The 14,060-nt window shown below is 43.9% G+C and overlaps 1 protein-coding gene across 4 annotated transcripts; it reads left to right on the top strand.

The window, feature by feature from the left end:
* Positions 1-205: 205 nt before the first annotated feature.
* ANKRD34B (ankyrin repeat domain 34B) lies at positions 206-13,191 on the top strand. Of its 4 annotated transcripts, none has more exons than XM_078004209.1 (6): positions 206-396; positions 1,425-1,536; positions 3,813-3,898; positions 5,175-5,401; positions 7,060-7,140; positions 10,696-13,191. In XM_078004209.1, the coding sequence occupies exon 6, from the start codon at positions 10,719-10,721 to the stop codon at positions 12,261-12,263; it is 1,545 nt and encodes a 514-aa protein (XP_077860335.1). In that variant the 5' UTR covers positions 206-396; positions 1,425-1,536; positions 3,813-3,898; positions 5,175-5,401; positions 7,060-7,140; positions 10,696-10,718; the 3' UTR covers positions 12,264-13,191.
* The last annotated feature ends 869 nt before the right edge of the window (positions 13,192-14,060 follow it).

The raw sequence follows: 14,060 nt of genomic DNA, 5'->3' as shown, positions 1-14,060 counted from the left end.
GGTGGCCGAAGCGGGGGACGGGGGTGGGACTTACAGGGACAGAAGGCGTAGCTTCCAGTAGCTTCTGGCCCCTCTGGGTCCAGAGTGGCCTTGCCGCCCTCACCTGCGCAGAGCCGGGAGCCGACGCGTCACCCCCAACGGAAGCGCCGCGCTGCCAGGGCGTCTGGCGAGGTGCGCCCTCCGCGTCCCAGCTCCAGCGCTTCGCAGCAGTCGCCCACCTCTTTCTGCCGAGCAGGGCGGGGACGGGGCGGCATCTCCGAGATCTGCGATTCGAACCGCCGAGGAGCAGAAGACCACAGCTCACCTCGGACGGTGCCCTAGGGCCACCACACAGAGGGTCGGGCAGTGCCAGAGGGAGGTTGCAAGCGCCGCCGCCAACTCGACAGCGCGTCCCAGGTCAGTGTGAGGCGCCGTGCCTGCCGGCTGCACTTGGGAAACTTCGGCTTGCAGTGGCGGCTGCCGGGAGGAGGACATCGAGGGCGCAGCGTGGGACCCAGCGGCCCGCACGACCTCAATGCTCCCTGCCCGGTGCGCGCAGGCCCCTGAAGCCCGCACCTCCCGCGCACCCTGACAATGCAGTGCCCAGAGCAGGGTGCGAGACCCAGGGCCAGCCGAGGGCCGTCGGGCTGCAGGGGCCTCCCGAGAGACTCTGCCCCGCCACCCCGGGGCGCGCTCCACGCGAGCTCACCCTCGCGCTTCCTGCCGTTCCCGCTGGTTCTCGGTTCCAGTTTTGCGGCCGCTGGGGCTTGGACTCCGCGGGGATGCGGGTTCCGCCTCCTCAGCCTCGCCGAGCGGCGGGAACCGGCGAGGGCTGCCCGGCCGGGGGCGGTCGAGGAGGACGCGGGGCGGGAGCCTGACGGGCGAAGGTCGGCAGAGGGAGCGGCGCGCGCTGGGCCGCAGGAGCGCGCGGGTCGGAGGGTCTGACTTGGGCGCGTCTCCGCAGGTGCCTCGGCAGCTGGGCAGCAGGAGGTGCCGGCTGGGCGCTGGGGACTGGCTGGGGACTGCGGAGCCGTTTGCAGCCTCTGGCTCTGGAAGCACAGGGGCGGGCAGCTGGTCCCCGCGCTTCTCAGGCGCGCACAGCCTTGGCACCAGGATACCGGACCCCCTTAGCTGAGAGGCGGGTGCAGAGGTGCGCCTGCTCCGGGATGGGGGCCGTGGCTGCGCCCCTCAGACGCGCCATTTCCCAAGGGAGGGCCGCGTCCGGCGGGCGGGCGAGCGGCGCAGGGACCGCTCCGCAGCGGCTGTGGGCAGAACCCGTTTTCGTGGATGGTGATCGCCTTAGCCCGCCAGCTGCCTGCCCTGGCTCAGAGATGAGGCGACGAAACGCGCACCCCGCCCCCATCGGTGCCCTGGCGCTGTCTCCCCAGTCACCTTCCTTTGCCCTTCTCCGACAGCGCCTTGAGCTCGCTTCCTCCTGCTCTCAGGAAAAACTGAGGAAACGCGCCTGGTTCCAGGGGTCGGCGGAGACCGCGGAGACTGCTAGCATCCTCAACAGCTTGGAAATCCCATCGCCTTGGTTCCCTGAGACTTGGAGGAGTAGGTTGCGCTCTCTCTCTCTCTCTCTCTCTCTCTCTCTCTCTCTCTGTCTCTCTGTCTCTGTCTCTGTCTCTCTCTCTCTCTCTCTCTGTCTGTCTCTCTGTCTCTGTCTCTCTCTCTCTCTCTCTCTCTCTCTCTCTCGTGTGTGTGTGTGTGTGTGTGTGTGTGTGTGTGTGTTGGCGGGGGAGGTGAATCAGTAACAGAGGTTGAGGCATAGATGCCCCAAAGGCCTGGGGCACAGCCGAAGTAACTAGGAGAACACAACAGCCCTTTGCGGGTATGTGTGGGAAACACAGCAAACCTTACCAGCTACCCGTCTCCTTGGGCGGTTTCGAAATATTTCTTGCAAGTCAATACCAGGGAAGAATCTTTTTCTGGCCAGTCATTCCATTTTCCAGGACGACCTCAGATGCATCTTTTATTCTGTCTCTGTCCCTTTCCTTGGGTGGGGAGGAGATACACATTTGCTTGTGGCAGGCAGGCTTGCCTTATTCCAGTGCCGCTGGCCTCCCTCCTGGCCTTTGGCTGTCCACTAGGACTCTGGGTTTTTTTCAAACCCGTCTAGGAAAGGCAGGGCAGCAAAACTCCGGCTCCTGGCCCATTCTACTAATTCAAGGCTGTCGTCTTCTCTGGGACCTGTGAGCTCCCTGGACCCGTCTCTAGGCTGTGGCAGCCATCTGTCTCTGCCTTTCACTCCTGCAGGGGAGCTGAGAATCATACCACTTGGAAGTAATGACGGAGACAGTTCTGTGTGAATCTGAGGCAGGGGTCTATAGCAAACAGGAAGTGGCCTGGAATGAGGAATGAAGAATTTGCCTCAGATGTTCTCCAAGTGTGCATTAGAAGCATCTCCCATGGAATATGTGGGAGTGGAGCCTAGAATTTTCTTTTTAACAGGCGCTCCATGTGTTTCTTATGCTCACAAAAGGAGAACCCGCTGGTATAGGGAACCTAGCATCCCATTGTCAGACCCCACCAGCCCTGAGGATTCCTGTATGCAGTGCCTATATTTGGTGATGCATGTTTATAAATGGACATTCATTGAATTCTTAAGTAGCAAGTGTGTTCGGATCTTAAAATCCTCACAATCATCTACTGTAAAGTAGATATTGTGCCCATTTTAGAGGTGAGGAAACTAAGGCTAAGAATGACTTCTCAGAGGTTGGTAACTTGGAGAGAGCTGGAGCCCAGGACCCTGATATGCCCCCTGCTGCCTCATCTGAGCAGTCTCTAATCGCCTTTGGGGCAGCGCATAGGCAGGGACCGAGGCAAGGGCGATGGGCTGAATTTTGAGTTCAAACCCATTTGTTAAGTTCTACCCCACCATGGCCAGATGATGAACTTTATGAGAGGAAGCGTGAATCCTATTTGGAGGCAGAGTGAAAGGCTCAAAGGAAAATAACTTTTCTTTCTTTTTTCTTTTTTTTTTTTTTTTGAGACAGAGTCTTGCTCTTGTCACCCAGGCTGGAGTGCAGTGGTGCAATCTCGGCTCGCTGCAACCTTCACCTCCTGAGTTCAAGTGATTCTCCTGCCTCAGCCTCCTGAGTAGCTGGGATTACAGGCACCCGCCACAATGCCCGGCTAACTTTTGTATTTTTAGTAGAGATGCGGTTTCACCATGTTGGCCAGGCTGGTCTCAAACTCCTGACCTCAGGTGATCCGCTCCCCCTCAGCCTTCCAAAGTGCTGGGTTTACAGGCATAAGCCACCATGCCCAGCCACTTTTCTGTCTTAAGAAAGGAAAACTGGGGGTGGCATGGGGACAAAAAGGCCATGGTCTATCATCTCCAAGATGGCTTTGCAAGCATCTCAGCTCATGCAGCACTGCCATGTGAGATAACACACAAATCAGGCCGTCAAAACGGAGTCCTACTCCGTGGGAAGCTGGCCATCCAAGAAGCAAGGCGATATTGAGATAAAGGACACAAACATGAATTGACTTCTGGCAAGCAGGTGAGTAAGATGATTGACTTTGGGAGAGTGCCCTCACCTTTCCTTTCTCAGCCTCCTCATCTGCACCAAGTGAGTGCCGAGGCCCTTCCAACCCCAGCAGTTCTTGCGCAGCAGACTCAGCCCTGCAGGCAGACACACACAGGGTTGCTGTGCATAGAATCTCCAGACATTTTACAAACTCATAATCAGTGAGATATGACTAACTGAGCAAACATTGTAGGGATTTCTTAATAAGGAATTTAAAAACTAGACTCCAAATGGGAAAGATGCATGTAACAAGTTATTGGTGTTTATGTAACTCTGAATAGCTTTGATTTCCTTCAGTAGGAACTGACAGCTGGCTGACAGAAAACTCATCCAGGGAGAGAAGAGACAAAAGTGAAGTATGAAATTTTGAATAATGTTTTCAGGTAACTTTCTATTTCCATCTAGAGTGGGTGTCTGGAAGGGTGAATGCAGTTATGGTTTGAATTGCTTTCATGTATCAACAGATATTTTTAATAGGGCTCATCTTTCCAAGATGCAATGTGCCTTACTTTCTTTTCCTGGCTTCCAGTCCCCTTGTAGCAGGGCAGGGAGCTGAGGAATTCATCCTTTGGCCTGCACATGCTCACTGAACCCCTGTTTTCAGCAAGCTGCCTCTAAGTTTGAAGACTCTCTGATCAATTTAGAAAATAAATCTTTGTTTTCTTGCCTAGGAAAGTGATTGTCTGCTACTTGGGCTGGGATAAAATACATGGGGATCCAGGAGTTCTGTCCACAGACTTTCAACCGTCTTCTTGTTCTAAGCCCTGTTACTCATTGCCATTTTCTATGGCACTTGGAACCTCTAAGTCCTAAATGTCACAGGTCCTGTGGGTAAGCAGCCTCCCTGGGTCTGTGTCCTGCAGCCTCCTCTGCCATGCTAAGGCCATTTGCCACTCCACCATTCCCCCATTTCCAGAGCCTGTTTGAAATTGCTTATCTAATGGTATCTCTCCTCCAATTTTCTTTGTTTTTGTTTTTGTTTTTTTTTGAGACGGAGTCTCGCTCTGTCGCCCAGGCTGGAGTGCAGTGGCCGGATTTCAGCTCACTGCAAGCTCTGCCTCCTGGGTTCACGCCATTCTCCTGCCTCAGCCTCCCGAGTAGCTGGGACTACAGGCGCCCGCTACCTTGCCCGGCTAGTTTTTTGTATTTTTTAGTAGAGACGGGGTTTCACCATGTTAGCCAGGATGGTCTCAATCTCCTGACCTTGTGATCCACCTGTCTCGGCCTCCCAAAGTACTGGGATTACAGGCTTGAGCCACCGCGCCCGGCCCCTTCTTTGTTCTTAAAAATATACATATTTAAAATATTTTTTAAAAATAACTCAATGCTTATAATTTTGGTGGCATCTTGGGCATAGAGGGAGGAACTAAAGGAGCATTGTAAATATGCCATCATGAGGTGCAAGTGATATTAAAGACACTGTAATTTTTGAATGAAAAGCAGTTTATCCATCGGTTTAATAATTAATATCTTGTAATAATGTCAAAATGATAGTATTTGGAAATTGTAAGGAAAGTACACTTAAAGGATATGCTCTTTCCATGTTTTGCTTATTAGATTCTACTGATGTTTACAGAATGAGAAGAAGCATTGTATCTTAGAAATATGAGATCCTTAAAAAAACAACATTTCCAATATTTTATCTGTTATTTTAAATAGGTTGTGGATTGGAGACATGATAAACTTTTCAAAAAGCTAATTCTGAGATAAACATTTTAAAAAGAAGAATGCAGTGAGTATGAAGACAAAACAAGAAAGTCTTTCTCTAGACATTGTCTGATTTCATTACCACATCCCCATGGAATGCATGTTCCATGATTGTCATTCCACGCGTGAGGAACTCAAGACTCCTAGAGGCTGAGAGACTTGATCAGGGCACATAGCCAGTAAGTGTGGGAGTCACGATTGACCCCTGTCAGATGCCTGAACTTTCTGCAGTTGAACTATTATCTATATAGAAGGTGCCACTGAATTTGGGGATTGCTTATAGTCTAGACGTAACAAAGGGATTGACTGGATGTTAGTATGCTCTCAGCACTCAGTGTCCAATCAGGATGCTTCCAGGAGGAAAGAACGTTCTAGGCAACAGAAGTGGTCCTCATCAAAAGTTGAGTTGGACTCTGTGAAAAGGAAATAAGTCAGACATAAATATCAGTGTTTTTGATGCACAAATGGAGAAAACAAGATAAAAGAACCCCCAGAAAAGGATGAAGGGCTAAAGAGAAGGGGGTTCTTCCATTCAGGTACTGATTACAGAAAGAACCTGAACATTTGGAGAATAAAGTATCTGGCACCTTTTTTCCCTGACAAGTTTAATGTTTAGACAATTTCAAAAGTTATCTACTAAATGTTAAGAAGTGAGCAAACAGGCTGGGCGCGGTGGCGCACGCCTGTAATCCCAGCACTTTGGGAGGCTGAGGTGAGCAGATCACCTGAGGTCGGGAGTTCGAGATCAACCTGACCAATATGAAGAAACCCCATCTCTACTAAAAATACAAAATTAGCAGGGTATGGTGGCGCACGCCTGTAATCTCAGCTACTCAGGATGCTGAGGCAGGAGAATCACTTGAAGCCAGGAGGCGGAGATTGCAGTGAGCCGAGATGGCGCCATTGCACTCCAGCCTGGGCAACAAGAGCGAAATTCCATCTCAAAAAAAAAGAAGTGAGCAAACAAAGTGGCTTTAAAAATCTTTAGAATGAGGAAAGAGTCAACCTCATGAGGTTGGTGTTGCTGGACACTCCCCGAGTCCTCAGAGGAGAGGGTCTGCCTATGTCCACACTGCAGGTGGATTAGGCAGCAAGTTGGTGCCACTGCTCAACTTCTCTGAGACCCTGAAGCCCACAGCACCCTCTTTTTCCACAAGACTGTGATGGGGCCACTGTCCTCCTTAGGCATGGTAGTTGCCAGCATAGTAGCAGCTCCTCTTCTTCTCCCAGAACCTCCTGACACCAACCTTGGTGAAAGAAAAGCTGTGACAGCAAGCGGTCAGGTTTAGTGTTGTGGAGAAAGGCCTTTACTTGAGGATGGCTGAAAAGTAGAAAGCCTTGGCTGGCCATGGTGGCTCATGCCTGTAACCCCAACACTTTGGGAGGCTGAGGCAGGAGGATTGTTTGAGGCTGGGAGTTCAAGACCAGTCTGGGCAATATAGCAAGACCCTGTGCCAAAAAAATAAAATAAAATAAGTATTAAAAAAAAAGTAAGTAAAATATCTTCCCCCAAAGATTCTGCTAAGACTTTAAAAAATAAAAACAAGATTGACCTAAATACTAGAAACTATACGAGAATATAATATTGACATCTGGTATCTGACAACTTGTTCTCGTTTGAATATCTGTTTCTCAAATGCTACTTTTTGTCAAATAATTTTTTAAATGACTGATACTGTATAGCAATTGAATTGCAATTACTAAGTAGTTTCTATATTTGATATTACATTCCAGCTCATTTCTCTACATTTCTATGCTCTATTAAGCCCATTTATATATGAAAAATGCTTTAAAAATGATCCTTTTGTGATCACTGTCTCATGTGAGCTCTTTTCAGATGCTTTGCATTCAGAATAGACCTCTGAGTTGAGACCGAAGCAGTCAACTGATCCCAAATTCCTAAGTCCCTGACTTGCAGGTATGTGTGGCTCCAAGATAGCCTTTATAGAGTATGTCACGGGGAACATAAAATGAAAGCATTCACTCTCATTGTATTTATGTATGTACAGATTGAGTAGTTCTTTGCTTTGCACCATGAATGATACTGAAGTGGAGATGAATTCTATGTCCTTTTGAATACTGCCTTTCAGGAGCTTAGTCAGTTGAAACTCCAGTTGAAAGTCAAGGCACAAATGTCATCGATAATGTCATGAGAACTGAATTACTCTTTTAAAAGGAAGACCTAATAGGACTCTTTGTAAATTTTAATAATGAAGTATATCTTACATATATGCTATGCTCTTTTCTGCACACACATTCTATTTCACAATAAGTAAATAAGAGTGATATACAGAAGAGTATGTGAAATGTGTACTTTTAAAGAAGAAGAATAGAATGGACACCCACCTATGCATCACCCAGACTGGGAAATAGAACATCACCTGAACCTTTGGGCCTCTCTGTGTCCCTCCCAAAAGGCATTATTCTCCTAATCTCTACCAAGGAGTAGCTTTCTGTTGACTTTTGTATTAATCATTCCCTTTGCTTTAAAAAAAAATTTTCAGGTGCCCCTTATATTTGATCCCTAAGTAAAATAATTGTTTATTTTTAAAAAACTTAGTAGCAGGTACAAAATTAGGTAAATAAAGACAGTATTGCTAGTGTATGACAAAAGCTTTTCATTTTTCATCTTTTTCAATTTCTCATCTTTTCATTTTTCTGATTAATACGTTTCCTGCAAGTTGCTTTTTTCAATTTGTTCTAGTCTCTATCTTTAATGTAAGAGGCATTTTTGTTTGTTTTTAAATTTTTGTTGTGGCTGCTCATGATTAAAGGGTTGGGATTAAAAGCTGATGAGAAGCCTTAAGCACACAAATGAGGCTTGTCACCTGTAAGCCTCACTGTAGTACAACCTGGGTGGCATGTCAGATTCTTGAGAGAACGCCATAGCAATCAATGTATCCCTCAGGGGTGAGGGTATGGCTGCCGGCCTCCTCGAAGCCAAGGTGGGGAAGCAGGCTGTGGCCCCCTTCAGCAGTGGTCAGTAAGCAATCACTTATTCCCCTGCTTTCTTGTTCTCAAACATGCTGGTGTCTCCCGGTCCAGAGATGCTCTGTTTTATCATTTCCTGAGAATAAACCTCTAGACAGCCCGTAGGACGGGAGGACCGGAGGGGCAGTCTTGCATCTCCTAGTGACTGGGAGCTGGAGGAGTGACCTAAGGCAGCACTTCTCAAACTTTAATGTGCATGCAAATCACCTGGGGATCTTGTTAAAATGTAGGCTCTGATTCAGTAGCTCTGGGGTGGGGTCTGACATTCTGCATATCAAATGAGTTTTCTGGTGGTGGTTATGCCAGGGTAGGATCACACTTCAAGTAGCAAGGACCTAGGAATTCTAACTGCTTATCTAACAGCTTTTCACCTACTCCTCTTTATTTTAGCTGTATTCCTCACACACACACACACACACACACACACACACACACACACACACACACACACACACAAGCTGAGTCAGTTACTACTGGCTCATCTGCTTTCTGGCTTCCAAAATAGTGTTGCTGCCATCTTTTCCTCTTCCCTCTATCTTTACGAGTTTATGTGTTTGACAAAATTCTTTGGTGTTAAGGATTTTCAGGAAGAAGCAAAATTAGATGTGTGTGTTCTACCATATTAACCCTAACCATCTGCTAAAATATTTTCCTGAAGTTTGGTTGTAACCAAGTAAATAAAGCCTGTTTCCTTGTAAATAACCACTATTTAGGCCTCTAGGTCTTTGTAAAAGGAGTATTACCTACTTCTCCCTCCTCCTTTGTCTGCCTGCCAGATTCTTACAAAATCTTCAAGACTCAACTCACACAGCTGGCTTCTGTGAAGCCCATTTTGGTCCCCAAGATGTTAAAGCTTCTCGGCTCTCCTGACTCTGAAACCAGATGCTTATTCAGTATCTCTCCCAAAAGGCTGTGAGCTCCTCAGACATGGGGCTTGTGTCTTTGTAGCTCAGTGCCCAGCACATATCGGGAGCTTGTAGATGTTTAAGAATGAAATTTCTGCCTGCATGCTTACTTTTCTCTTTTTTCTTCACTTTCTTTCTGCTCTCTTCGTCTCTTCTTTCTTTTGGTTGTTATTAGATTTGTTATCTATTCTGTTATCAAATAGAAATCCATTTCCCATAATCTTAATTTTAAAAGTAAATAGGTAGAATAAACAATAGTTTTCAACTTCCAAAAACTACTGAATCAATGAAACAGATTTAAATATTATATATACATTCATCTGATTCTCCCCACCAACTCTAAGGACTGTTAAAAGACAAAAATTTTCTTAGTCCTAGATGAAGACATAATTCTTACCACCTAATGGAATTATCTGTTGAAGGAGTCTGAATCTAAATTATTTAAATAAATTAAACATAAATATTTTTTAGTTTCACTAATAAAAATTAAAATGTTTACAAAGTCTGCATGGCTCCTTTCAGGTTTCTTGCCTATGAAACTCCTTTTTCAGAGCAGATACACTGTTGTCAAATTTTAACCCTACAGTTCTTGCTAACCTTGTTATCTGGTCATTATATGATTTAAATAATAGAATCAAGAAAAATGCGTAATCACATGCTCACCATTCCAATCTCAGTGTGGATTTCAGATATTATGTCCGTTATTTTAACATGTTGCAGCCCAAACAATATTTCATCTTTCAAAAGAAACATAAAAATGTCCCTCAAATTGAAAATCTAGATATCACTTGCATTGTTTAATTGAAGAGCATGTTTAAGTAATGTAATACTAAAGTTTTTACATTCAGCTACCACAAACATGTTATATTTAATTGATTCTGTTGCAATGACAACAGAATTTTGGCTTTTTGGCTTAAGTTTACTTTTTAAAATTTACATTTTAATTAATTTTTTTTTTAGAGATAGGGTCTCACTCTGTTACCCAGGCTGAGTGCCTGTGGGATGATCATAGCTCACTGTAACCTCGAACTCCGGGGCTCAAGTGATCCTCCTGCCTCAGTCTCCTGAGTAGCTGGAACTACAGGTCACACCACCACGCCCAGCTAATTTTAAAACTTATTTTTGGTGGAGATGGAATCTCACCACACATTGCCCAGGCTGGTCTCAAATTCCTGTCCTCAAGTAATCCTCCTGCTTCAACCTCCCACCGTGCTGGGATTACAGATGTGAGCCACTGTACTTATCCTAAATTTGCTTTTTAATATTATTAATTTAAAAATTATTTTTCACAGGTGGATTCTTTGTTAATTAATGTGGGACTTAGGAAAGTACTATGTTGGTGTTATAAATATTCAATGAAAATTTTGAAAATAAATTTTAATTTTTAATCTCCTAAAGGTCATTACTATTCAAAAATTTATTTTATGTTGCAATTCACTATTTTGTTCTGCATTTATTAATAGCATAATCCCATTTATGTCCCCTACATGTTTTCAAAATTAATTCTAACAAAATGAATATAAGTTGGGATGTTGATTCTGGCTAATCTTTTGGTCTTTACCATCTTTGATAATCAGGTATTGATTTCTAACCTCTGAAGATGGATGAAGGTATGGAAATTTCAAGTGAAGGAAATTCCTTGATCAAAGCAGTCCATCAGAGCCGGCTTCGCCTCACAAGACTTTTGCTAGAAGGCGGTGCCTACATTAATGAGAGCAACGACCGTGGGGAAACCCCTTTAATGATCGCTTGTAAGACCAAACATGTGGATCACCAGAGTGTCAGTAAAGCCAAAATGGTGAAATACCTGTTAGAGAACAATGCTGATCCCAACATACAGGACAAATCTGGGAAAACAGCTTTGATGCATGCTTGCTTAGAAAAAGCTGGCCCTGAAGTTGTTTCCTTGCTCCTCAAGAGTGGGGCTGACCTCAGCTTGCAAGACCATTCTAGTTACTCAGCTCTTGTTTATGCTATAAATTCAGAAGATACAGAGACCCTGAAAGTTCTTCTTAGTGCTTGCAAGGCAAAAGGGAAAGAGGTCATCATCATCACAACAGCAAAGTCGCCCTGTGGGAAGCATACTACTAAACAGTACTTAAATATGCCTCCTGTGGATATAGATGGGTGTCATTCCCCAGCCACCTGCACCACTCCTTCAGAAATAGACATCAAAACTGCCTCATCACCACTTTCACATTCTTCTGAAACAGAACTGACACTTTTTGGTTTTAAAGATCTTGAGCTCACTGGAAGCAATGATGATACCTGGGACCCAGGTTCCCCTGTGAGGAAACCTGCTCTGGCCCCTAAGGGGCCCAAGCTCCCCCAGGCTCCACCCTGGATCAAGAGTCCCCCATCATTAATGCACCAGAACAGAGTGGCTTCATTGCAAGAGGAGCTCCAGGATATTACACCAGAGGAAGAATTATCCTATAAAACCAATGGGCTGGCACTTTCTAAGCGGTTCATCACTAGGCACCAAAGCATTGATGTAAAAGACACTGCACATTTGCTAAGAGCCTTTGATCAGGCCAGCTCAAGGAAGATGTCATATGATGAAATAAATTATCAGTCTTGTCTTTCAGAAGGAAATCAGCAATGCATTGAAGTCCCTGCTGACCAGGACCCAGATTCTAACCAGACAATATTTACTTCCACCTTAAGAAGTATAGTTCAAAAAAGAAACTTGGGGGCAAATCACTACAGCTCTGATTCCCAGCTCTCAGCTGGCCTTACCCCTCCAAATTTAGAAGATGGCAAAGCACTTGTAGGAAAGAAAAAGATCCTCTCACCATCTCCTTCCCAATTGTCAGAGTCCAAAGAATTGTTAGAGAATATGCCCCCAGGTCCCCTGAGCAGGAGAAATCATGCAATTTTAGAAAGGCGAGGTTCAGGAGCTTTCCCTTTAGATCACAGTGTTACCCAAACCAGACAAGGATTTCTCCCACCCTTAAATGTAAATTCTCACCCTCCCATCTCAGATATCAATGTCAACAACAAGATTTGCAGCCTTCTTTCTTGTGGCCAAAAAGTGCTTATGCCAACAGTTCCGATTTTCCCTAAAGAATTCAAAAGTAAGAAAATGTTGTTAAGGAGACAATCATTGCAAACTGAACAAATTAAGCAATTAGTAAACTTTTAGGAGATGGGTATAAAACACACTTTCTTCAAATGTTTCTATCAGAGAAACAGAAATAGAGAAGAAATCTTAAATGTTCATTCTTTTAAATCTCATAATTGGTTAGTCCATAATGGCTAGATGGATTAAAGTGTAATGTGATTTGTACTAGGCATCATGAATATAAAAAATAATATGTAGTTTCTGTTAAGGGAATTATCTCAAACAAAAGCAAAGCTATTTTTCCCAATGCTTCTAATATTTAACAATCTCGATGTAGTCCAAATTTGTCATTAAAAAAAAAATCAGCAAAGAAAGAAGGCCACATATGTTGGGGTAATTTTTTTAAATTTTCAGATTGGCTAAATATTTTATTAGGAAACAGTTTTCAAGTCAATAATTTTTTTAACGTTTCATGTTAATCAATGAGATTGTAATTTTTTATGATCCCCAAACCATAAAAGAAAACACTCACAGCTATAAAATGTTCTAAGATCAATAAATTCGAGCTACAAAGAATGAGCTAATTCTTTACAAATGGTGACTGAAGGTAGATAAAACTCTACTTAAAAATTTAAAAGGTTAAACACTGTATTAGAATAGGCAACTAAAATATTCGTGGTGTCAGTTTAATCAGTGTCAAACTGGCAAGTCAGAATTTTACAACCTACTAGGAATCTATGCTGAGTCTTGTTTGTGTACTGTGTTTTGCTTTGCTTTGTTTTGATTTTTAAACAGACTTACCTGTAATGTTATCTTACGGAATTATTCTTTCTCCATATCTTTTAATTCCTATTATTAGTTTTGGAAGCCTATCCATAAGTTTCCAATGACAAGATGATATAAAAGTTAAAAAGCATTCCTCTTTACTTATATCAAATTATTCTTGTCTTTCAAAAATAACAACAAAAAAAGTTCATCATGGATAAAAACTAAGCGCTTGCTTTCTTTTTTTTTTTTTTTTTTTTTTGAGACGGAGTCTCGCTCTGTCGCCCAGGCTGGAGTGCAGTGGCGCTATCTCGGCTCACTGCAAGCTCCGCCTCCCGGGTTTACGCCATTCTCCTGCCTCAGCCTCCCGAGTAGCTGGGACTACAGGCGCCCGCCACCTCGCCCGGCTAATTTTTTTGTATTTTTAGTAGAGACGGGGTTTCATTGTGTTAGCCAGGATGGTCTCGATCTCCTGACCTCGTGATCCGCCCGTCTCGGCCTCCCAAAGTGCTGGGATTACAGGCTTGAGCCACCGCGCCCGGCCTGCTTTCTTTTAAGAAGAAAAACTGATGATTAGAGTAGGTTAGCTAAAATTAAGAGAGGCAGTAGAAAATCACAAAATGTACTAAATATTTGGCAATATTAAACAATACCTTTTTATTTCTGATATGTAGTTATTAGACATTTATATATTAAGGATAACTTCCTTAGTGTGACATTCCAATCATCTAGTATTTTAGGACCTGTGAAGAACTTCCAACAAAATTAATAAATACCATATTAGTATTATAAAATAAAGTAATAATTATATCATCTATATAACTTCAAAGTACGACGTTTATACAAAGAATCCTTATTTCAATCTAGCAGCTTAACAACAAAGAATAAATCAGACTATACAAAACCTAAGTGTATTAATTTGATGATTGTCATGTACAACTTTCTTTGCCTTCTGAATAGAGGTGATCCTAACAATTGGCATGACGCTTTTCTTGGTAATTTGATATAAGCAAGTTGTAATGTACATAGTAATTATTTAATTAATTGTGACTTTAATTTAAAAAGTAATTAGAGGCATTTCCATTTCATGTCTTCAACATTAATATTAATTAC

The sequence above is a fragment of the Macaca mulatta genome, chromosome 6 (assembly GCF_049350105.2).
Source record: "Macaca mulatta isolate MMU2019108-1 chromosome 6, T2T-MMU8v2.0, whole genome shotgun sequence".
NCBI classification, from domain to species: domain Eukaryota; kingdom Metazoa; phylum Chordata; class Mammalia; order Primates; family Cercopithecidae; genus Macaca; species Macaca mulatta.
The sequence above is the reverse complement of the archived record's forward strand: the minus strand, read 5'-3'. Positions and strand labels throughout refer to the sequence as shown.

Bases quoted from the DNA above. Each gene is read 5' to 3' on its own strand.
- ANKRD34B (XM_078004209.1), top strand. From the start codon at position 10,719: ATGGATGAAGGTATGGAAATTTCAAGTGAAGGAAATTCCTTGATCAAA.